Here is a 25705-nt window from a genome sequence, read left to right as displayed (position 1 = left end):
AATATTTTTGTCTTTCCTCTCTGCTTTGCAGGGAAAAAAACAAGCACATCACTACTGTCCATTCACAGCCCTGTGTTGTTTACTAACACAGAGCTTTGAACTGTCATTCGCTAAGATGATCAGCAGGTCCCGGCCATAAATCATTGACTGGGATCTGCTGATCGGCTTGTGCTGTAGCGAATGACAGCACAGAAGGGGTGGCATGCCCCCTACCCAGAAATCAGGGCTGCTGTTAGAAACCACGGGGCCCCATACAGTCAACCTGACAGGGCCCAGCCTCATAAAATAATACAGTTAACTAGGCTTCAGCTGTGAATGAACACAGTGAGTGATCGGTACCGATCGTTCATTGTGTTCATTCAGGAACAAAAGGGGCTGGTAAATGTGTAATATTTAAAGGGCCCTTTCCCCCACTCTCTATCTGTAAGAATCCTATTGTGTGCTCGCAGCTGCAGGAGGGAAGGAGAGGAGGGAAGCCTGGGCAGCAGGGGGAAAGGAACAGAAATGATGATGGGTGCGGTAGGGGGGAATTACTGGAACCAATCCCCTATATGGCTCTTCTCTGCAGCAGCTGAAAGCCAGCGGGAGGGAGAGGAGAAGAAGTCAGCTTTCAGCTGCTGCAGGGAAAGCCATACAGGGGATTGGTTCCAGTAACTGCCCTCCCACACCACCACCAATCACCTCCCTGCCCACAGCCAATTCACCCTGCTGGCCTGGACCCCATACAGGAGGGCTGTTGGTACCCCCTTTTCCTTGGTCCTGCCAGGAATGTATAGGGGGGGGGCTCGTTGACGCAGTAAATCTGCGGTAGTCGGTCCTGGACCAGTTAACATAAACCTCAGACATGAAATCTGAACAAAGCACATCCCTCTATAGTGTGTACTTGTCTCAGTCCAGAGCACTAAGTGTCACTTCTGTCTGCTGCCTCCTACCTCTGCTATCAGCATGAATCACTTCTGACAAGTTTTCCTGACACCAAGAGAAAAATGGTGCCGATCCGTCCTCTGACAATTGCTGGCTATCGGCTGTACTTTCCTCATGCCGTGACAGCATGGAAAGTGCAGCCGATAACCGGCAACTACATTTACTGGTGATCTGCGGTGTCATTGGACACGGCTGATCACGTGGTAAAAGGCCGCTGTGATTGGCCTTTTACCACGTCACATGATCAGCTGTGTCCGTAGGAGGGCGCGTTCTGGGAGGACATCATATGACGCCCTCCCAGGATTGGACAACCTGTCATTCGGCTATAGTGCGGTTGGCAACTGGTTAAATGCAAAACGTTGCGTTTTTGGTTCTACGGACTTCAATGGAGATGCTGCAGAAAAGCATGTCGTGCGTTTTTTATGCGTTTTAATCTGCCTAGCAACAAGAGAAAAAAACGCAAAATACATCAAAAAAAGCAAAACGCGCCACAAAACGCAATGCAGAGACAGATCAGACGCAAAGTGGTGTGATCCTGGCCTTAGTCCTGCTTCAATGAGGACCACCATGACCCCCTCATTTATTACACGGATTGTCGGTCAGAGACACGGAGACGAGACGTGAAAGGTGATTGTGCGTTCTGTTCCTCCAAAGATAAAAAAGAAAAATATATTATGGATCAATAAAAACCTCAATCCTGCGACTTGTCAGCGAGAGAAAAAGACGGAAACGGCTGATCTGTGCCGGTGATGTGTCGTGGACTAGCCCCGGAGTCGCAGAGAGCGCGCTCAGACAGCGGCGGCAAAGTGTTCCGAGAAGAAAAGACACGAATGAGATGGGATTATTAAATAAGTCGAGACGACCCCATGGATTTCCATAGCAACAGTCATTGTCTAGGAAGTCGCACGGCGGATCAGCGCCTGCGTTGCCACCCAAAGAGAGCCGGTTCTCTTCTCTACTGAGAGCCGCCTGACCTTCTACAATACAAACCTCTCCCAGAGAGAAAAGAAACCTCCCTGAGGTCACAATGACAGTCAGCAAATGTATGATCGCATCTTAATCAGATCCTATGTCTTCAATGCAAAATCACCTCCCATTGACTTCACTTCAAAATCGCATCCCATGACTTCAATGCAAAATCACATCCCATTGACTTCAATTCAAAATCGCATCGCATGACTTCAATGCAAAATCACATCCCATTCACTTCAATTCAAAATCGCATCGCATGACTTCAATGTAAAATCACATCCCATTGACTTCAATGCAAAATCTCGTCCCCATTGACCTCGGTGTAAAATTGCATCCCATGACTTCAATGCAAAATCGCACCTCATTGACTTCAGTGCAAGTTAATCAGATCAGGGTGTTTGCTATACATACCGTGCGTTTTATGTACTTGTTTGTCTTTTGTAACCGCTTGAAGACCAAGCATATTCTGGCACGTTTAAGCCCAGTTTCACACTGATGCGGTGCCCATTGACTCAATGCAAAATCGCATCCCATCGACTTCAATGCAAAATCCCAGCGACTTCAATGTAAAATCGCATCCTATTGATTTCAATGCAAAATCACATTCCCATTGACTTCAATGCAAAATCTCATCCCACTGACTTCAATGCAAAATCGCATCCCATGGCTTCAATGCAAAATTGCATCCCATGATGTCAATGCAAAATCTCGTCCCCATTGACTTCAGTGCAAAATTGCATCCCATGACTTCAATGCAAAATCGCATCCCATGACTTCAATGCAAAATCACATCCCATTGACTTCAATGCAAAATTTTGTCCCCTTTGACCTCGGTGCAAAATTGCATCCCATGACTTCAATGCAAAATCGCGCCCCATTGACTTCAATGCAAAATCCATGTCCCATTGACGTCAGTGCAAAAACGCCTCTGTTTAAGTTAATCAGATCAGCGTTTTTGCTATACACGCCGTGTGTTTTATGTACTTGTTGTCTGCCTTTTGTAACCGCTTGAAGACCAAGCATTTTCTGGCACGTTTTGCTTACAAGTTTAAGCCAGGTTCACACTGATGCAGTGCGTATTGACTTAATGCAAAATCGCATCCCATGACTTCACTTCAAAATACCATCCCATTGACTTCAATGCAAAATCGCATCCCATGACTTCAATACAAAATCAGATCCCATTGACTTCAATGCAAAATCTCGTCCCCATTAACCTCGGTGCAAAATTGCATCCCATGACTTCAATGCAAAGTCGCGCCGCATTGACTTCAATGCAAAATCTGTGTCCCGTTGACTTCAGTGCAAAAACGCCTCTGTTTAAGTTAATCAGATCAGCGTTTTTTCCTATACACGCCATGCATTTTATGTACTTGTTTGCCTTTTTTAACCTCTTGAAGACCAAGCCTTTTGCTTACAAGTTTAAGCCCGGGTTCACACTGATGTGGTGCCCATTGACTTAATGCAAAATCGCATCCTATGACTTCAATGCAAAATCGCGCCCCATTGACTTCAATGCAAAATCACATCCCATTGACTTCAATGCAAAATCTCGTCCCCATTAACTTCAATGCAAAATCACATCCCATGACTTCAATGCAAAATCGCATCCCATGACCTCAATGCAAAATCATGCCCTACTGACTTCAATGCAAAATCGCGAGGGTGAGGGAAATCTTCTGGAGGGCGAGGGTGGGGGGGAATTCTCTGGAGGGCGAGGGTGGGGGGGAATTCTCTGGAGGGCAAGGGTGAGGGAAATCCTCTTGAGGGCAAGGGTGGGAGAAATCCTCTAGAGGGCGAGGGTGGGAGAAATCCTTTGGAAGGAGAGAGTGGGGGGGAATTCTCTGGAGGGCGAGGGAAATCCTCTGGAGGGCGAGGGCGGGGGAAATCCTCTGGAGGGCAAGGGTGATGGAAATGCTCTGGAGGGCGAGGGTGAGGGAAATCCTCTGGAGGACAAGGGTGGGGGGGAATCCTCTGGAGGGCAAGGGTGAGGGAAATCCTCTGGAGGGCGAGGGTGAGGGAAATCCTCTGGAGGGCGATGGTGGGGGTGAATCCTCTGGAGGGCGAGGGTGAGGGAAATCCTCTGGAAGGTGAGGGTGGGGGAAATCCTCTGGAGGGCGAGGGTGAGGGAAATCCTCTGGAAGGTGAGGGTGGGGGAAATCCTCTGGAGGGTGAGGGTGAGGGAAATCCTGTGGAGGGCAAGGGGGGGGGGATCCTCTGGAGGGCGAGGGTGAGGGAAATCCTCTGGAAGGTGAGGGTGGGGGAAATCCTCTGGAGGGCGAGGGTGAGGGAAATCCTCTGGAAGGTGAGGGTGGGGGAAATCCTCTGGAGGGCGAGGGTGAGGGAAATCCTCTGGAAGGTGAGGGTGGGGGAAATTCTCTGAAGGGCGAGGGTGAGGGCAATCCTCTGGAGGGCGAGGGTGGGGGGGAATCCTCTGGATGGCAAGGGTGAGGGAAATCCTCTTAAAGGTGAGGGTGGGGGAAATCCTCTGGAGGGCGAGGGTGAGGGAAATCCTCTGGAGGGCGAGGGTGGGGAGGAATCCTCTGGAGGGCGAGGATGGGGGGGAATCCTCTGGAGGGCGAGGATGGGGGGAAATCCTCTGGAGGGCGAGTGGTTAAAGTACCACACATCCAGAATAATCTCATGAATATTAAATGTTGCTTTTGTTCTTCTTGTTCCCATTGCAGGCAATCAGCCTTCTCCATTGACCTCTGTAGAAGGCTTCAACACGGTGAAGAAGAGGTGGGAGGTTTTGCCATCTATGCCAACCGGGAGATGTTCCTGCTCGAGTCTTCAGTCCAGCAACATGCTGTTTGTGATTGGCGGTGTGGCACAGGGACCCAGCAGTGCTGTGGAAGCTCTTTGTGTCTTGGAGGAAGCTTGAAAAAAAAAAAAAAAGAACCTTTTTATTGACGAAGCCAACGTTGTTGGCGGTGGTAAAAGTGCCTGAACATCTCCGGTTATGTGAAAACACAAGTCCAAAATCGATGGATCGCTACGGCTATCTGCAGCACTACAGAGTTACAGCTTAAAATAGAAGGCAGCTGGAGTGGATGGCAGCGGGATGTCCACCAAGACGGAAGATGTTTGTTTGCAGAACAATGGACAGAAACACTACCTGGTCCAGTGCTGAAGACCAACAGTAGATTTTAGCCTAGTTAGAAACCGAAGAGTTGTTGTAGCTGTGTAACGAAAAATATCCAAAAAGACTTACTAATGTGGAAGGTTATACAAACGTGTCTGTTACCAAAAAAAAAAAAAAAAAAGGTAGTTGAAAGTAATATATACTAGAATGGTTGACAATCGAAGACTTTTATTTAAACAAAATGGCCATTTTACTTAAAGCCTAGGAGGACCTTTCCATCAAGGTTGGGTCTGTGTTGGGTTGGGTCTATGTTGGGTTGGGTCTCTGGCTCTAAAAGCCAGAAAAGAAGTAAGTCCAGAATAATGGCGGACTTGCCCATACAGGCCAGTCATCTTGAATCTCTACATCTCTGGGACAACAAAACAAGGAATTAGGATTGGTCGCTGTGGGCAAATTCCCCACTTCTGCGGGTAACAGTCTCAGATACTGAAAGTGTTGCCTTTTTGAAGAGTCTAGATTATTTTTGTTGTTCTTTTTTATATAGTCATGCATTGGAAGTATCAAGTTTTTGTCGAAGTCATGTTTATGGAATTTTCCCAGTGCAGACACGGCATTCCATAGACGCAGGCTTTTTCTTACACAGAGTTGTATCTACAATTCCTCAGGTGGTCGGCTGGAAATATCATTACTAGCAGGTTATACTAACAGTAGACTAACAGAGCCTCCAAGACATATAGTAATGGGACAAATAATACACTCAGGGGTGGATTTACTAAAGGCAAATAGACTGTGCACTTTGCTCGAGATCAGGGGTATCAAACTCATTGCAGGCCACATCAGCATTATGGTTGCCCTCAAAGGGATGGTTATAGCTGTAAATCTTGATGTCCAACCCCCCCCCCCCCCCTTATATCAGATGTCAAGAGCTCCCCCACCATCAGCACTCCCTGGCTGCCACTGCTAGAGAGGTGTGAGGGCCACATGAAATGGCCAGGTGGGTAAGTGAGGGGGGACTTTGCTGACTTCTATCATCCAATCATGTGCAAGCATAAGTGCTGTTTTTATTTTCCTTGCACGTGATTGGGTATTCTTTGCAAAATGAAGCTTCGCCTCATTTACTAAGCTCTGGAGCAATTGCACTTGCAAAGTGGACAGTCTATGTGCCTTTAGTAAATAAATCCCACCATTTACAGAATTGATCAGTTTCCTAGCTTGCTTTAGAATATCAGATTTGTCAAAATCGTGGGGTTCAGCCTTTACGTTGAAAAGCTCAGTAGAGGTATGTTTTGGATAACACCGATCAAATGTGTACATGACAAAAGAGCTTTTTTTTTATTCTGTTTTCTCGTTTTTCAACACACACAGGTTGTCTTAAACAAATCATTCCATGTATAAAATTCATTATATAAAGCAAACCTATAAAGACTGGAGTCTGGAGATTTTTTTGTGAGTTGACAGCTGGTAAGATGTGATTTGGCATTTAGGCAGCTGGGTGTCTATAGAGAGCTGTTGTTCCCGTAAAGTTATCTATATTTATTTACTTTTTTCATTTATATTGTACAAACTTGTGCAGTATCGGCGGAGGACGGGGAATCTTTGGCCTATGACATTAATACAACCAACTAGAGAAAAGTGTTCCATGCAAAGAGTGCCATGATGCGTCATTTGTAGACATGGTGAAAGGTAAGTGTTCCTATAGAAAAGGGATCTCCAAAATATTTAGCGCAAGGGCTGCATTGTACATTTTATAATTAATTGTGGGCTGAAAACATCCCCATGAGGGTTCCCCTTACATGCAGAGTCCCAGCTTAAATCAAAGTCCAGAGCAATGTTCCAAACGCATATGTTCCTGAAAGAAGTTGCTGAAAAGTGGTGGGTTCTACAGTGACCACAGGCTGGGGACCGGAACAACTCAGATCAAGGGCTATGTGGGCAGGATTCTACAGTGACCACAGGCTGGGGACCAGAACAACTCAGATCAAGGGGTATGTGGGCAGCACAGTGGCTAAACGGTTAGCACTTCCGCCTGGCAGTACTAAGGTTGTTGGTTCAAATCCCAACCACTGCACCACCTGCCTGGAGTTTGCATGTTCTCCCTGTGCTTGTGTGGGTTTCCTCCGGGTACTCCAGTTTCCCCTCACACTCCAAAGACATGCTGGTAGGTTAATTGGCTCCTTTCTAGATTGTCCCTAGTATGTGTATGTATGAATGTGAGTTAGGGACCTTAGATTATACGCCCCTTGAGGGTTAGGGACCTTAGATTGTACGCCCCTTGAGGGTTAGGGACCTTAGATTGTACACCCCTTGAGGGTTATGGACCTTAGATTGTACACCTGTTGACAGTTAGGGACTGATGTGAATGTACAATATATATGTAAAGCGCTGTGTAAATTAATGGCGCTATATAAAGTAGCTGTAATAAATAAATATGTCACTGGCACACCAGGAAACTCAACAACAGGGTCTAACACTTTACTGAACAATCACATCACAGCAAAGGATAGCAATGTTTTGAAGTCACACAAGACCCAAACACAGGGGTGTATTTACCACAAGGCAAAGAAGGCATTTGCCTAGGGCAATATTTTTCAGGGGGGCAGCACATCCTCCCCAAAAGAAGGGATGGAAGAAGGGACACACGCGGCATGGGAACCAGGTGGGATCCGAGAGAGGCTGCGGGCTGCTTGATGGTGTATGTAGAACCTGACTCTCGTGCCCAGGGATGTCCGGAGCTGTGAAGATGGGTGTCTTTCTCTCCATTGTGGGGAAGGGGGGTAGTGGAAGGTTATCCCAGGTGGGGGGCAGGGGTGTTGTTGGTCAATGTCGGGCTCTCTCCGCGGGAGGAGGAAAGGGGGGTGGTGTTGGTCGGTGTCCGTGGGGGCAGCACAAAACCTATCTACACCACTGCCCCTACATCAGGCATACCTGATGAAGAGGTCCTGTATGGCTCCAAAACATCTCTATCCTTTGCGTCATGTGATTGTTCAGCCCTTTTGTAGAGTTTCCTGGTGGACTAATGTTCCTCAAGGTGAGCATGATAGGAGGTGGCAAGGGAGCTAGAGAGCAAGAGGTCTTGGGAGGAGCAGAGAGGTCAATTTGGATGATATCTGCAGATGAGGTTGGTTATGTAGCTGAGGGCAGTGTTGTGGATGGCTTTCTATGTTGTGGTTAGTATTTTGAATTTTTATACGTTGGACTAGCGGAAGCCAATGGAGGGATTGGCAGAGAGGAGCAGACTGACAACTCATGGGGCCCCCGGGCAATAGGGGATCATGGGGCCCCTGTGTCCTTGCCCAAGCTCAAAAAAGCCTATGAAAAAGGTACCAGGGGCATCTCATGGGGCCCCCTACTGACCCCGGGCCCTCCTTTGTGTCATGTGATTGTTCAGCCCTTTTGTAGAGTTTCCTGGTGGACTAATGTTCCTCAAGGTGAGCATGATAGGAGGTGGCAAGGGAGCTAGAGAGCAAGAGGTCTTGGGAGGAGCAGAGAGATCAATTTGGATGATATCTGCAGATGAGGTTGGTTATGTAGCTGAGGGCAGTGTTGTGGATGGCTTTCTATGTTGTGGTTAGTATTTTGAATTTTTATATGTTGGACTAGCGGAAGCCAATGGAGGGATTGGCAGAGAGGGGCAGACTGACAACTCATGGGGCCCCCAGGCAATAGGGGATCATGGGGCCCCTGTGTCCTTGCCCAAACTCAAAAAAGCCTATGAAAAAGGTACCAGGGGCATCTCATGGGGCCCCCTACTGACCCCAGTGCCCGAGTTTCCAAATGGTCAGTCCGCCCCTGGTAAGGTGTATAAGCCTGGCAGCAGCATTCATAATAGACTGAATAGCATGTGTAGGGGTAAGCCAGTGAGGAGGGAGTTGCAGTAATCAAGGCGGAATATAACCAAGGCATGAATATATTTGTGGTGTCATTAGTCTGGAAGGGGTGGATTCTTGCAATATTGCGAAGGTTGAGGCAGCAGGATTTAGCCAGTGATTGGATAGGGGGGCTGAAGGAGAGGTCAGATTCTAGGATTACACTTAGCACCCTGGCATGTGTGGATCGACCAGTAGATGTGTTGTTGGTCTGAATGATTGGGGGATCATGGCGTAGGAAATATTACAAGCTCAGATTTGGAAAGACTGAGTTTGAGGAAGTGGTGTGACATCTATACTGATATGTCTCTCAGTAAATTTGTGATACATGAGGAGATCAAGAGAGGTGAGCTGGGGAGTAGAGAGATCTGGGTGTCATTTGCATAGAAACGATATTGGAAGCCATGGGAGATACACAAATGGGAAATGGGATAAGATAACAGGAAATTTAGGGAGATGGACAGAGAAGAAGGGGATCCCGTTTAGGCTAACACAGAACAATTGTCACTGAATCTTTCACCCCAGGGCTTCTTGTCTAGTCTTGAGACAAACCCTAAGTTTGGTCCCAGCAAATCTCATCACTGATCCATAGTTAAAGATATACTATATTGCCAAAAGTATTGGTCGGCCTGCCTGTCCACGCACATGAACTTTAATGACATCTACGCTTTAGTCCGTAGGGTTCAATATTGAGTTGGCCCCGCCCTTTGCAGCTATAACAGCTTCACCTCTTCTGGGAAAGCCGTCCACAAGGTTTAGGAGGGTGTCTATGGGAATGTTTGACCATTCTTCCAGAAGCATTTTTGTGAGGTCAGACACTGGTATGGGATGAGAAGGCCTGGCTCGCAGTCTCCGCTCTAATTCATCCCAAAGGTGTTCTATGGGGTTGAGGTCAGTACTCTGTGCAGGCCAGTCAAGTTCCTCCACCCCAAACTGGCTCCTCCATGTCTTTATGGACCTTGCTTTGTGCACTGGTGTGCAGTCATGTTGGAACAGGAAGGGGCCATCCCCAAACTCTTCCCACAAAGTTGGGAGCATGAAATTGTCCAAAATGTCTTGGTATGCTGACGCCTTAAGAATTCCCTTCACTGGAACTAGGGGGCCAAGCCCAACCCCTGAAAAACAACCCCACACCATAATCCCCCCCCCCTCCACCAAACTTAACACTTGGCACAATGCAGACAAGCAAGTACCGTTCTCTTGGCAACCGTCAAACCCAAACAGAGAAGCGTCTCCACTGCTTTAGGGTCCAGTGGTGCATTACAACATTGCATCCGGCGCTTTGCATTGCACTTGGTGATGTAAGGCTTGGATGCAGCTGCTCGGCCATGGAAACCCATTCCATGAAGCTCTCTACGCACTGTTGTTGTACTAATCTGTAGGCCACACCAAGTTTGGAGGTCTTTAGCTATTGACTCTGCAGACAGTTGGCGCTGACCCCGCCCTGTCATGTGACGTGGCCTACCACTTGGTGGCTGAGTTGCTGTTGTTCCCAGTTGCTTCCACTTTGTTATAATCCCACTAACAGTTGAGCGTGGAATATTCCAAGTCTTACCAGAACCTCCAGATTTTCACCCAAATTTCTGGGAATAAATAAATCAATTTTGATCATTCCTGATTGCCACTTATAAACAAATTAAAGGGCTCATTAGAAGTGAAAGGTGATAATCATGTAAATGTTGCAACTGTTCCTTACATTTAAAAATTAAAGTGGTCCTAATTTACATCCAAGTTGTCAGACATTTCAAGTGACCAAAAAAAAAAATTTTTTTTTGCTGAAAGATTGCACAAGTAAAGCATTAATATTTCATATTTTGTGGGTGGAAGAAGAGGAGAGTTCTTCAGAAATAATACATGACTGGAGAGAGTTAATGAGCCCACAAAAAGTAACCTTATACAGTGCTGCAATTTTTATGTGCATTTTCATCTCCTGTGGAGATATTGGCAGTAAAGGTTATTTTTGAATATCCCTGTGGGTTAGGCATGCTAAAGCAATTCTGTTTTTTCACAGTCAGAGTGAAAATAGCAGCAGCTTGGAGTGTTGGAACTAGTGCTGTGCAAAGTGGCACCCATGTCCTGTCTCATTGCTGGGTCTCATCTGTGGAACATTCCATGTCTAATCGACTGGAATACCCATCACATTCTGCCACCGCAAATCAGGCATCTGCACGTCACCCGGTCAGAGCACAGCCGGCGGCCATGCTGTAAATTTTGCTGCATAGCGTGCTAAAAAAAATAATCCGAATTGTCATCTAGGATGGCTAATTTGGCAGATTTGGTCGATACAAAGATCTACTTACTGGTGTCATGTCAGTATTACATGGAGATGTTTCATAGACTTGTATGAGTGGAATAGATATAAAATAAAGGCCTGATCTTGAGGGGAGACATTTGTCAGTGCTCAGTTGACTTCCTGTCAATTTTTCCATTGAAAGGTGCTGCAGCTGGGCTACAAAGTTCTTCACTGCTCTTCACCTCAATTTACAATTATTTCAAGATATGTACAGTATGTTCTGTTTGTATGATTACATACAGTACTAGTCTTCCTTTCCTTTCTCCCTTCCTTTCCTCTTCCCTTTCTTTCTTTTCCTTCCTTTCCCTTCCTTCCTTTCCCATCCTTCCCCTTCCTTCCTTTCTTTCCCTTCCTTCCTTCCTTTTCCTTCCTTCCTGCCATCCTTCCTTCCTTTCCATTCCTTCCTTTCTTTTCATTCATTTCCCTTCCTTCCTTCCTCCCTTCCTTCCTTCCTTCCTTCCTTCCTTCCTTCCTTCCTTCCTTCCTTCCTTCCTTCCTTCCTTTCTTTTCATTCCTTTCCCTTCCTTCCTTCCTTTCCCTTCCTTCCTTCCTTCCTTCCTTCCTTTCTTTTCCTTCCTTCCTTCCTTTCCCTTCCTTCTTTCCTTCCTTCCTTTATTTTCCTTCCTTTCCCTTCCTTCCTTTCTTTTCCTTCCTTCCTTTATCCTTCCACCCCTCCTTCCTTTCCCTTCTTTCCTTTTTTTTCATTCCTTTCCCTTCTTTCCTTTCTTTTACTTCCTTCTTTCCTTTCCCTTCCTTCCTTTATTTTCCTTCCTTCCTTCCTTCTTTTTTTCCTTCCTTCCTTCCTTCCTTCCTTCCTTCCATTCCTTCCTTTCTTTCCCTTCCTTCCTTCCTTCCTTCCTTCCTTCCATCCTTCCTTTCCCTTTCTTCCCTCTTTACTTTTCCTTCCTTCCTTTCCCTTCCTTCCTTTCTATTTCTTCCTTCCACCTTTATTTTCCTTCCTTCCTTCCTTCCTTCCTTCCTTCCTTCCTTCCTTCCTTCCTTCCTTCCTTCCTTTCCCTTCCTTCCTTTTCCTTCCTTTCCTATTCTTTCTTTCTCTTCCCTTCCTTCCTTTTCCATCCATTGTTTCCCTTCCCTTCCTTCTTTCCTTCCTTCCTTCCTTCCTTCTTTCCTTCCTTCTTTTCTTTTCCTTTCCCTTCCTTCCTTCTTTCCTTCCTTTCCTTTCCTTTTTCCTTCCCTCCTTTCCTCCTTCCTTCCTTTCCACCTTCCTTCCTTTCCTTTCCTCCTTCCTTCCTTTCCTTTCCTCCTTCTTTCCTTTTCTCTTTTTTTCTTTCTCTTTCTTCCATCTTTCCTTCCCTCGGTTCTTCCTTCCTTTCCCTACCTTCCTGCCAAGCAATACCAATTCTAGTGAATAGGGTGTCACAGCAACTGCAAGCCCAAGGTTTACCTTTCAATACAGTATTTTAACAGAAAATAGATTTTCTGGTTTAAGAAAAAAACAGGCATTCAGGAGGTGACAATACTGCCTATCAGAGGGATGGAGGAGAGTAAAACAGGCCCTTAAAGAGGTAAAAACTGGGCGACTTCCTAGATTTTAGGGTGAGTTGACCTGCTTGATGTACATGATTAAATATTTTAACTTTTGAGAGCCCTGGCAATAGCTTTTTGGAACAATCTTGTCTTTTACATCCGGCCGTTTAAGTTCAGTGGTTTTCAGTATGAGATCAATACATATGTTGGGTTAAATAATGAATATAGCGAGCGCTCAGAAAAACCAGCTGCTGGAACACTTCAAGGGATCACTAAACCTCATAGTAGAGACATTATATATATATAGTGCAGCGCTGAAAATATAATAAAATAAGAAAATAAGAAATATAAAATATATGAAAGTCTTTCTCATGACAATAAAGTCAAAAATGTGCAGGTCTTCTCCTCATTAGGTGACTGGAAAATAACAAGATTGCGCACTCACCGACCGCACATTTAAAATGCGCCTGTGTATGATATATTCCAAAAGACCAGCCAGGTATACAGCTCCAGACACCACACGAATCCTCCCTCTTCCACACTCTCATCCGCCTTGGGTGTAGCAATATCTCCAGATCCAAAGGTAGAAAGACAGAGATCCCCCTTTTTTGGTTCCAGACACCCCAAGAATGGAAGATGTATATCTGCACCCTCCAACAGGAGAGTCAAAGAAAAAGGGGAACGCCAATAGTGTGGTACTATCAAAACTTTATTGGAGCAATAATGCCTGGGTCATATGCACACACATATCCATACACCATAAGCCAATAACGGACAGGTAGGTATGAAAAGAAAATAGTACTAACCCGGCAATGGCATAAAAACAAAGACCACTAGACCTCCTCTTGGTCTCAGTGGTCTGGAAGTCACACTTGCTACTTGGCTCCTCCTGAGGCCTTTCGTGCAAAAAGCACTTCTTCAGAGGATGGACGCCACTAGCAGTGTGACAGCCAGACTTCCATTTAAAAGCCGTTCGCGCATGCGCGAAAATCCCGCTCTATCGTAAAAAGCGGTACTGCGCATGCGCGAATAGCGGCCATATTGCCGTGGATCGCGGCTGTGCAGTATCAAACTGCGCATGCGCCACCCGATCGCCGCCATATTGCCATGGATCATAGGCAGCAAGGAATAGCTGCTGCTGAAGATTGACAAATTAAAGAAACAAGTAAGCAACCCCATACTCAGGTGCTCTTTTATCCTGAAGATGGATACGGATGCCTTCCCACCCTTAAGGAAACATTAGAAAGGCCCAACCTGGAGTCATTAATTCAAGTGGGATATACATATATAGGGGAGTGCAGAAAATAAGTGCACAAAATAAGTGCACAAAATAAGTGCCACAAACGCCCTCTCAAAAATCACTAACTCCATGGCATAGGGGCTTATATGTCATCATATAAAGATGGAAATGATGATAAACTAAACTCTAAAATTATTATGTACTTATAAAACTTCTAAACGCCCCAAAATCATTCAGTATTGCGATCACATTCTGAAGGGGCTTAATTGATAATAGTCAAATAATGCGCAAAGGTTGAGTGGTTCAATATTAACCTAATCTCACCAATTCCGACTTTCCATATAGTTCAGAGCCATAACTCAAAACCTTGAATGGGGCTATTGAACAATCATAAAAATCCACATATAGAACGAACTAAAATAAACCAATAAAATACGATAAAAACTCAGCGCTATACTACGTTACAAAGTCTTCATGTCCTAGCTATTGGCAATGAAACAGTTTATGTCTACCTCCACATTGTGTCCATGAGGGTAAAGGGTACGCAATTCGTAGACCCAACGGGTCTCGGCCTGCGAGACTGTTCTGGTCTTGTGAAGTCCCCTCCAATGTGGTGATACCATTTCTATACCCACAAACCTTAAAAAAGTAGGGTCACTATTATGGAACCGTCTAAAGTGATTAGATAGCGAATGGTCCCTATAACCTTTTCTAATGTTGGCTACATGTTCCCGTAGACGGTCCCTTAGGCGTCTAGTTGTCCGCCCCACATACTGCTTATTGCAGTTGTCCCTGCAATAAGCAGTATGTGGGGCGGACAACTAGACGCCTAAGGGACCGTCTACGGGAACATGTAGCCAACATTAGAAAAGGTTATAGGGACCATTCGCTATCTAATCACTTTAGACGGTTCCATAATAGTGACCCTACTTTTTTAAGGTTTGTGGGTATAGAAATGGTATCACCACATTGGAGGGGACTTCACAAGACCAGAACAGTCTCGCAGGCCGAGACCCGTTGGGTCTACGAATTGCGTACCCTTTACCCTCATGGACACAATGTGGAGGTAGACATAAACTGTTTCATTGCCAATAGCTAGGACATGAAGACTTTGTAACGTAGTATAGCGCTGAGTTTTTATCGTATTTTATTGGTTTATTTTAGTTCGTTCTATATGTGGATTTTTATGATTGTTCAATAGCCCCATTCAAGGTTTTGAGTTATGGCTCTGAACTATATGGAAAGTCGGAATTGGTGAGATTAGGTTAATATTGAACCACTCAACCTTTGCGCATTATTTGACTATTATCAATTAAGCCCCTTCAGAATGTGATCGCAATACTGAATGATTTTGGGGCGTTTAGAAGTTTTATAAGTACATAATAATTTTAGAGTTTAGTTTATCATCATTTCCATCTTTATATGATGACATATAAGCCCCTATGCCATGGAGTTAGTGATTTTTGAGAGGGCGTTTGTGGCACTTATTTTGTGCACTTATTTTGTGCACTTATTTTCTGCACTCCCCTATATATGTATATCCCACTTGAATTAATGACTCCAGGTTGGGCCTTTCTAATGTTTCCTTAAGGGTGGGAAGGCATCCGTATCCATCTTCAGGATAAAAGAGCACCTGAGTATGGGGTTGCTTACTTGTTTCTTTAATTTGTCAATCTTCAGCAGCAGCTATTCCTTGCTGCCTATGATCCATGGCAATATGGCGGCGATCGGGTGGCGCATGCGCAGTTTGATACTGCACAGCCGCGATCCACGGCAATATGGCCGCTATTCGCGCATGCGCAGTACCGCTTTTTACGATAGAGCGGGATTTTCGCGCATGCGCGAACGGCTTTTAAATGGAAGTCTGGCTGTCACACTGCTAGTGGCGTCCATCCTCTGAAGAAGTGCTTTTTGCACGAAAGGCCTCAGGAGGAGCCAAGTAGCAAGTGTGACTTCCAGACCACTGAGACCAAGAGGAGGTCTAGTAGTCTTTGTTTTTATGCCATTGCCGGGTTAGTACTATTTTCTTTTCATACCTACCTGTCCGTTATTGGCTTATGGTGTATGGATATGTGTGTGCATATGACCCAGGCATTATTGCTCCAATAAAGTTTTGATAGTACCACACTATTGGCGTTCCCCTTTTTCTTTGACTCTCCTGTTGGAGGGTGCAGATATACATCTTCCATTCTTGGGGTGTCTGGAACCAAAAAAGGGGGATCTCTGTCTTTCTACCTTTGGATCTGGAGATATTGCTACACCCAAGGCGGATGAGAGTGTGGAAGAGGGAGGATTCGTGTGGTGTCTGGAGCTGTATACCTGGCTGGTCTTTTGGAATATATCATACACAGGCGCATTTTAAATGTGCGGTCGGTGAGTGCGCAATCTTGTTATTTTCCAGTCACCTAATGAGGAGAAGACCTGCACATTTTTGACTTTATTGTCATGAGAAAGACTTTCATATATTTTATATTTCTTATTTTCTTATTTTATTATATTTTCAGCGCTGCACTATATATATATAATGTACATATGTTGGGTTAGTTTGATTGGAGATGGCTGCATTGATTGCACTGCTCTCATCAGTTGATCAATTTGTTTTTCTGTATCTGGCCAATGCTGACCGATACTTACATCCCATTCACCCCGCACAGACATGACTAGTGCACCCGAGATAGGTTCATCCAGACCCCACTACACCACCATTACCCTTCCATACCAATCCCCTTTACTTACTATACTTACAGAAAACATAACACCAATTTTGGAGTAAAATGGCCAACACGGCCTTTTATTAACAAATCAAGTTTAAACACATCAACCATTCCTTGTAACAGAAAACATAAAGAGTTGTCGTTGGTCTTTGAAGGCACCCCCAAAACGATCCGAAATGCACCTACGGACATCCATATTCCACTAGGCCTCCAGCCGCAACCAACCAGCTGAGAGACAACCATATCGTCCACAATGCAGCACCACCACCTTCCAGTTAAACCTTGGTTCCCAGGCATCCTATACCAATGATGGGTCCCACACCATTTTTGTACCTCCAAGATAAGAACCGCCTCCAAAGAACAACCACCGCCCAAGAACCGAAATAACCCCCCCCCAGGAGGAACACAACACTCACCAAACAGGGAGGGCGGGAGGGAAGCTCTCTCTCCCACGTACAGCTCCAACTGATGCCCCTCCCCAGGACACCCCACCCTAAAGTGCAGAAGACCCCACCTACACTCTCCTCTACCAACCAGATCCCCCAGCTATCCTTTACCAACCCTAAAACTATCATTAACCCCTTACACGTCTTCCTTCCCACTCTGGGCCTAATCATGCCTGCCCTGCGCTAATTCTTTTCTTCTTTTATCGCTGCGGGCATTTCTGGTTTGTTGTTGTACTTTGGCTGTCCGTTGTGCCAGAACAAATCCGTCTTTTATAAGCAACACCACCTGACAGGCCAGAGTCTCTCCGCAGTTATTGTGCCGCAGCAATCTAAGACCTACAGACAGGAGGATAAGCCATCCCTCTCCTGCGCTTCTGCTGATTTCACCGCAATGTTCTATTGGAGATAAGGCTGACCAAGGCATGTGCAGAAAATCAAAATGTAACAGTAATTAGGTCTGGTAACAAATATTTGTCCAGACAAGTAGTTGCAGCACAATTCTATTCCTTATCCAGTCTGCGGAAGATGCAAAGTAACAGAAACAATTTTGAGCATTCAGTGCTTGTGGTCAAGCTTGTCCATACACAGTGAATGTGATGTAGGCAGGGGCGGACTGACCATTTGGAAACTTGGGCACTGCCCGAGGGTCTGGGGTCAGTATGGGGCCCCATGAGATGCCCCTGGTACCTTTTTCATAGGCTTTTTTGAGTTTGGGGGCCCCATGATCCCTTATTGCCCAGGGGCCCCATGAGTTGTCAGTCCGCCCCTGGATGTAGGTACCAGTATTAGTCAACCTACAGAAAAATAGGAGCGATCAGCTAATGAGGAGGCCACAGCAATCAATACAGCCATCTTTAACCACTTCAAGTCCGGACACTGGTGGTAGTCCGGACACTTTTACCCTCCTTCTTGTCCAGGCCAATTTTCAGCTTTCAGTGCTGTCACACTTTGAATGACAACTGCGCGGTCATGCAACACTGTACCCATATGAATTTTTTAGCATTTTTTTGAGACCGATAAAACTTTATTTTGGTGGTAATTATTCACCACTGGGATTTTTAATTTGTTTTGCTATATAAATGAAAAAGTCCAAAAATTTAGAAAAAAAGTGTTTTTCTTATAAAATTTTGCAAATAAATAATCTTTCTTCATAAATCTTGGCCAAAATGTATTCACTTATCTTTTTAGTAAAACAAAAAATAACCCAAATTAGTTTATAATCAAAAATTATAATTTTTAAAAAAATTTTATTTTATTTTTTTATATTATTATTTATGTTATTTTAACATACTGTCACCCTAGCAGTACAGTGTCACCATGGTGACACTGTACTACTTGTGGGGGGTGATGAAGATTTTTTTTTTTTTACACTGATTGCTTTTCCACCCATATAGGCTGTAAAAGCAATCATTTCTCCTTCTCTCTGGCTGCATTCTTGCAGCCATTGAGAAATACTGTGAGAGCTGTGATTGGTCACAGCTTGTCACATGGTACAAGGTTGTTGTGAATAGCCTTGTACCATGTGACCTCTGTGATCATTTACAGATTTCACACGTAGTAAGCAATGATGTCAGAAGCGACATCTTACTTACTACTATTCATGTGATCACTGATTGGCCAATCACTGATCACATGATTGGGACCTCACAGAGAGGTCCCGTACAGCGATACCAGGAAGCACACACAGTCCAAAATGGCGGGCGCCATTTATGAACGCCAACCCGCTCCTGCACTGCCCTCGTCCGGTAGTTTATATACATGGGCCAGATGGGAAGTGGTTAATCAAACTAACCGTCACGTACCTGATAGAAGTCTGAATTGACAAGGTCGGCCTCTCTTGTATCTCCAGCCCAGGACCCACTGAAGGTGGAACAGATGGTGCTGAGGGACAGGAGGAACAGGAGTGCCTGCAGATGTTGATTGCAGAACTTGCAGCTGGAGTTGTAAACTCAATGGATCAGGCCGGGCATCTAGTCAGGAACAGAGGAAATGCCACAACGTCCAGCCGAGGTTAAGGAAACACTCCACTGGAACTGCACAATCTGGGTGTGTGGCTTGTCGGACCTTCTAAGAAGCGTGAGGCTGGAACACACCGTGACAACCGGAGATGATATAATAGATAGCCAGGGCAATCACTCGGCAGGACTGTAGAGCCGGACTGGAGCCGGAAGCCTAGTTAGAGTAATAGCCAGGGTCAGCAACGAGCAGGCGATGAACATCAGACAGAAACGTGGTCAGGAGGAAGCCAGGGTCAGAATCCGATGAGCAGAAGCACAAACAGGATCCAAGAGCAGGTCAATGGCAAGCCAGGTCAGTAACGGATAACACACTGGATACAGCAAGGAAATAGCTGAAGACCAGTCAGCATGGACAGAGAGTAAGAGCCTCCTTTAAATAGTCCGTCTGGCGACAGAAACCCGTGTGCGCGCTTGCTTTCGCGCATGCGCGAGCCTATGCTCATTTTTATTAGCAATGCACCTGTGCTCACCACAGCCGGGATTGTCACTGACAGACGTATGGCCATCTTTACAACGTTTTCACCATTCAAATGTCTTATTGCAGCTGAGCGTCTCATCACCGTACTGTGCTTGAAGTCTTCTGTAGATATCCGCAGATTTTACGCCTTCGTTCAAAAGAAACTTCATCACCACACGCTGTTCCACGCACGCACTAACGCTGTTGTCTGCCATCTCGATTAACCATCTATGGACTGGTTCGCGACATGTGTGCCGCCTCTCAGTAATAGGACGCGCTTGCCACTTACCACCACATTAGCATCCCTTTTTATACCTGGATAGTGAAAAGTCCTGGTTTGACTTGAATGCCCCTCGTGTATATATACTGAATATATATTGTGATACGGGGAGCCCAGGATCACCTGTCAGTCGATTTTAACCACTTCCCGACCGGCCGTTGTATATAAACGGCCGGCCGGTGGCACTGCAGGGTCGGGTGGCCGTCTATAAATGGCCTCCCCGCACCCTGCTTGTGCACGCTCCCTGGGAGTGCGCAGCACCGCGATCCGGTGCCCGCTGTGTCCTCCGTACACAGTGAAACACCGATCGTCGGACGGGACCTCTATACGAGGTCCCGATTATGTGATCACTGATTGGCCAATCAGTGATCACATGCAAAGTAGTAAGCAAGATGTCACTTCTGACATCATTGCTTACTATGTGTGAAATCTGTGAATGATCACAGGGGTCACATGGTACAAGGCTATTCACAAAAGCCTTGTACCATGTGACAAGCTGTACTAATCACAGCTCACTCAGTTCTTCTCAATGAGTGCAAGAATGCACAGAGAGAGAAAGAGAAATGATTGCTTTTACATCCTATATGGGTGTAAAAGCAATCAGTGTAAAAAAAATTAAAAAAATCTTCATCACCCCTCACAAGTAGTACAGTGTCACCATGGTGACACTGTACTGCTAGGGTGACAGTATGTAAAAAAAAAAAAATAAAAATGAAAAATAATAATATAAAAAAATTAAATAAAAATGTAAAAAAAAATGTTTAAAAACTGATTTGGATTTTTTTTTTTTACTTAAAAGATAACGGAATAAATTTTGGCTAAGATTTATGATGAAATATTATTTATTTGCAAAATTTTATTAAAAAAACACTTTTTTTCAAAATGTTTGGACATTTCATTTACATAGCAAAAAAAATACAAATCCCAGTGGTGAATAAATACCACCAAAATAAAGCTTTATCTATCTAAAAAAAATGGTAAAAAATTCATTTGGGTACAGTGTTGCATGACCGCGCAATTGTCATTCAAAGTGTGATAGCGCTAAAAGCTGAAAATTGCCCTGGTCAGGAAGGGGGTAAAAGTGTCCGGTCTGGAAGTGGTTAAAAGTAGCAACAATCTTTATTGTTTTTCAAAAATCAAGCAAACAGCTTAGCTTTCTTCAGCAACAGAAAACGTAAACAGTCCATAATTCTGGCATCATGAAAAACAACAGAATGGCTCACCGCCAGTATACCTGTCCCACACCAGGGTTTAGGGTTCTTGTCTGCTTCAGAGTGTCGCAAAGGCTGCAGGAGCGCAGCAAACACTGCCTCCATCAACCAAACATCATGGATCCTTCCTCTTCTCTGCCAGAGGCAGCTGTTGGCGGTCCTTTCTGGATGAACCTTCCGCTATAGCTATTGTACTCTGACAGCTGGCACCTCCTGCTTTCAAAATACCTGTACAGTGGCTGCATCCAGTTAGATGCAGGTAATGTTTAGCTGAAAGATCTCAGCACCTTCAATTTTTCAAATGAGGGAGGTCGGCCAGGAGGCAGCCTACAGGACCACCCACTGAATGAATTTCGGCCACTGATCAGCGCTCATTGAATGATGTGTCACAATCAGTGCAGTAATATTGTGAGCTCAGGATGACATGATGATGCACCCCTAGGGGGTGTGTCCATGACAGCTGTGGCTCACAGGATGTGGGGTGAATGGCTCAGGCTGTCATTTGACCTGAAACAGGATTCCATCTGCGGGAGGAACAGACCCTCTGCTTGGGAAAGGAAGTGAGCATTGCAGTGAAAAGCTGCTTTTTAAGTTGTCGCTGGGTTTTTTTTTCACCCTTTTATGACAGCAATACAAATATAGGTGGCTGTAGGGTGGGTGGGCCTTAAAGAGGAGTTCTTACCCCCCCCACACACACACACACACACAAATACTGTTGCTGCTGACTTTTAATATTAGGGCACTTACCTGTCTAGGGATCCAGCGGTGTCCTCACCCCAAGCCGATTCTTGAGTCGGCTCGCAGGTGCTGGTGCCACCATCTTGACCGAGAGAAACCGGCGGTGAAGTGCCTTTCCTACTGCATACGCGCGAATCGTGCTGCGCTTTGTGAATGGGCCACAGTCTTCTGGGACCTGTAAAATGTCCCAAAGGACTGCGGGGGGAGGGGGGGGCTGAACTTTCAGCTCAGTTCACCATGGAGAACTGAGCCAGAAGTGGGAGCAGGTACCTGTCAAAACCAGGTACCCACTCCCCCCCAATAGGTGCCAAATGTGGAAGCGGAGGAGGGGAGGAGGCAGATAGGCAGAAATTCCACTTTTGGGAAGGTCCAGCCACCACATATATGCATCACTGTCTTGTTTCTGGGGCGTGCTCTATTGGCACCCCCAGAACTGTAACCGAGCTATCGCCAACAGCTATTAGTTATTATCTGGAGCCCATAGTATGGGCTCCTGATGATGTCAGTACAGTGCCGCAGCCCTTCCTGCTGACCTCGGGCATCACGGCCGAGCAGCAGCTCCCACTATTATTATTATACAGGATTTATATGGCGCCAACAGTTTGCGCAGCGCTTTACAAAACGAAGGCAGACATTACAGTTACAATACAATTTGATACAAGAGGAAACAGAGGGCCCGGCTCGTAAGAGCTTACAATCTAGGAGGAGGAGTTAAGTGATACAAAAGGTATGAGCTGTGGGGGGGATGAGCTGATAGAGGAAATAAATGTCAGTTTACTAGGTAGAAGCAGGATAGGCTTCTTGAAAGAGAAATGTTTTCAGGGATCATCTAAAGGTGGATAGATTAAGAGACAGCAGGACAGGTTGGGGTAGGTAGTTCCATAGGATGGGAGAAGCTCAGGAGAAGTCCTGGATGTGAGCATGGGAGGAGAGGACACGGGAACTAGAGAGCAGAAGGTCTTGGGAGGATCGAAGACAACGGTTTGGTTGATATTTTGAGACCAGGTTGGTGATGTAGCTGGGGGCAGAGTTGTGGATGGCTTTGTAAGTTGTTGTTAGTATTTTGAATTGTATTCGTTGGGAGAGTGGAAGCCAGTGGAGGGAATGGCAGAGAGGGGTGGAGGACACTGAGTGGAAGCCAGTGGAGGGATTGGCTGAGAGGGGTGGAGGACACTGAGTTAAAGCCAGTAGAGGGAATGGCAGAGAGGGGTGGAGGACACTGAGTGGAAGCCAGTGGAGGGATTGGCAGAGAGGGGTGGAGGACACTGAGTGGAGGCCAGTGGAGGGATTGGCAGAGGGGGGTGGAGGACACTGAGTGGAAGCCAGTGGAGGGATTGGCAGAGAGGGGTGGAGGACACTGAATGGTGGCCAGTGGAGGGATTGGCAGAGAGGGGTGGAGGACACTGAGTGGAAGCCAGTGGAGGGATTGGCAGAGAGGGGTGGAGGACACTGAATGGTGGCCAGTGGAGGGATTGGCAGAGGGGGGTGGAGGACACTGAGTGGAGGCTAGTGGAGGGATTGGCAGAGGGGGGTGGAGGACACTGAGTGGAAGCCAGTGGAGGGATTGGCAGAGAGGGGTGGAGGACACTGAGTAGAGGCCAGTGGAGGGATTGGCAGAGAGGGGTGGAGGACACTGAGTGGAAGCCAGTGGAGGGATTGGCAGAGAGGGGTGGAGGACACTGAGTGGAGGCCAGTGGAGGGATTGGCAGAGAGGGGTGGCGGACACTGAGTGGAGGCCAGTGGAGGGATTGGTAGAGAGGGGTGGCGGACACTGAGTGGAGGTCAGTGGAGGGATTGGCAGAGAGGGGTAGCAACCACTGAACGGTTGGTAAGGTGGATGAGCCTGGCAGCAGTATTCATGATGGACTGAAGGGGGGATAGCCTATGTAAAGGTAAGCCAATGAGGAGGGAGTTGCAGTAGTCGAGGTGAGCGATAACCCGGGAGTGGATTAGGAGCTTTGTGGTATCATTGGTTAAAAAGGGGAGTATTCTGGGAGAAGCTCGGGAGAAGTCCTGGAGGCGAGAATGGGAGGAGGTGACACGGGAACTAGAGAGCAGAAGGTCTTGGGAGGATCGAAGAGAGCGGTTTGGTTGATATTTTGAGACCAGGTTGGTGATGTAGCCGGGGGGCAGAGTTGTGGATGGCTTTGTAAGTTGATGTTAGTATTTTGAATTTAAGGGTTAAATTGGAGTTCTACTTTAAAGTGCACTTATCATTATTATTCATACTTTATAGGAGGGACCTGTGCCTGGACTAAAGACTGGTCAAAAGGTATGCATATAATGCAGGTAGTGGGTGGGTGGGGGTGTCACCCAAAACTGGAATGCAGCTTCTTCGACATTACTCAAATGTTTCCAGAAACACAAATTGCTTCCCATACAGGTTCCTTCCACAGACCACATCATTTGCCGATTCACAAAGGGCGATGTGTAAAGTAGCAAAATAGCAACCCATTAGAATGCGCCTTGCGCTGATTCACTTACAGTATCCTGAAATCAGGTTGGAATTTATCGCTTGCCGCCCTTTGCGCGTCGTTTTTGCTCTTTGTGGCACATTATGAATTAGGCCTGTGTGTCACGGAATCCCGGACCTTCTTGACATATCAGAAAATGAAAGAATTGCTGCCAAGTGTGACGTGACCCAGAGATTAAACAGCAAACCTTTAAACAGCCCCGAGGGAGTTCATTCCGCTGTGTGTAAAGGCTTCTCTGCAAAGCAGCGGCTTCTGTAGAGTCAAGCTGAGCGTTTGAAATGTCACTAATGCTCACCATCAAGAGCTCTGATGGAGGAGGAAAAGCAGAGATCTCGATCTTTTATAAACGGTACATAAAAGTGCATTTTGCACCTACCAACTCCTTCAGTGCCTAGGAATTCCAAGGCAGGGATGGTGGCTAGATGACCTAAACCTGTCAACGATCCTAATTCCACCCACCGCCGCCAGCTCTTGAACATGCTAAGGAAATGATTTAGAATCATCTTTCCATTCATTATAGAATCTGCAAAAATGTAAAGATAGCAATGTGCCCAGTGCTGGGACAAGGTCATCTAGCGCCCAGGGCAAAGATGCTAAACCGACAAAATGTCTTCTGAATACAGAAATGCTGCACTTGCAGGAAAGAGGTGGGGGAGAGAGAACACAGCCTGTATCCCCTCCCAGCTCTCTCCTCCACGCTCCCAGTGCTCGGCTGACAGGAGTAGTGATGCCTCTTTCACTACTCCTGTCAGCCTTGAAACAGAAGGAAGGCACCCCCATCTATAGAGTAAATCATTGCTCCCAGGGCAGCAGCAGTGAGGTGAGGGGCAGATACAGGGGAAAGGAGGGAGAGCTGACAATGGTTGGGTCATAGGATCCTATGGGTCATGATATCTCCTGCATCAGTGAGGGGCAGCTACAGGGGAAAGGAGGGAGAGCTGACAATGGTTGGGTCATAGGATCCTATGGGTCATGATATCTCCTGCATCAGTGAGGGGCAGCTACAGGGGAAAGGAGGGAGAGCTGACAATGGTTGGGTCATGGGAGCCTATGGGTCATGTGATCTCCTGCGTCAGTGAGGGGCAGCTGCAGAGGAAAGGAGGGAGAGCTGACAATGGTTGGGCCAAGGGAGCCTATGGGTCATGTGATCTCCTGCGTCAGTGAGAGGCAGCTGCAGGGGAAAGGAGGGAGAGCTGACAATGGTTGGGTCATGGGAGCCTATGGGTCATGTGATCTCCTGCGTCAGTGGGAGGCAGCTGCAGGGGAAAGGAGGGAGAGCTGACAATGGTTGGGTCATGGGAGCCTATCGGTCATGTGATCTCCTGCGTCAGTGAGGGGCAGCTGCAGGGGAAAGGAGGGAGAGCTGAGAATGGTTGGGCCAAGGGAGCCTATGGGTCATGTGATCTCCTGCGTCAGTGAGGGGCAGCTGCAGGGGAAAGGAGGGAGAGCTGACAATGGTTGGGCCAAGGGAGCCTATGGGTCATGTGATCTCCTGCGTC

The 25705-nt window shown here is 46.3% G+C and overlaps 2 protein-coding genes and 1 long non-coding RNA gene across 6 annotated transcripts in view; 2 read left to right on the top strand and 1 right to left on the bottom strand.

Moving 5' to 3' along the window:
• KLHDC8B (kelch domain containing 8B) overlaps positions 1-10571 on the top strand; it is a 225312-nt gene extending 214741 nt beyond the window's left edge. For all 3 annotated transcript variants that reach the window (XM_089690703.1, XM_089690701.1, XM_089690702.1), the window contains exon 6: positions 4584-10571. In XM_089690703.1, coding sequence (XP_089546829.1) covers positions 4584-4780 — 197 coding nt within the window. In that variant the 3' untranslated portion in view covers positions 4781-10571. The remainder of the gene's footprint in view (positions 1-4583) is intronic.
• The window catches only part of LOC149451421 (uncharacterized), a 41174-nt gene extending 21631 nt beyond the window's left edge, over positions 1-19543 (bottom strand). Inside the window, exon 1 of the long non-coding RNA XR_016315030.1 lies at positions 18831-19543. This is a non-coding gene — a long non-coding RNA (uncharacterized LOC149451421). The remainder of the gene's footprint in view (positions 1-18830) is intronic.
• Positions 1-25705, top strand: part of LOC149451417 (uncharacterized) — a 502187-nt gene that overhangs the window by 270512 nt on the left and 205970 nt on the right. The window lies entirely within an intron of this gene.

The sequence above is a fragment of the Staurois parvus genome, unplaced genomic scaffold (genome assembly GCF_062004578.1).
Source record: "Staurois parvus isolate SC_StPar_1 unplaced genomic scaffold, SC_StPar_1.0 ptg000540l, whole genome shotgun sequence".
In the NCBI taxonomy this organism is placed as follows: domain Eukaryota; kingdom Metazoa; phylum Chordata; class Amphibia; order Anura; family Ranidae; genus Staurois; species Staurois parvus.
This window is presented reverse-complemented; position numbering and strand designations above follow the sequence as displayed.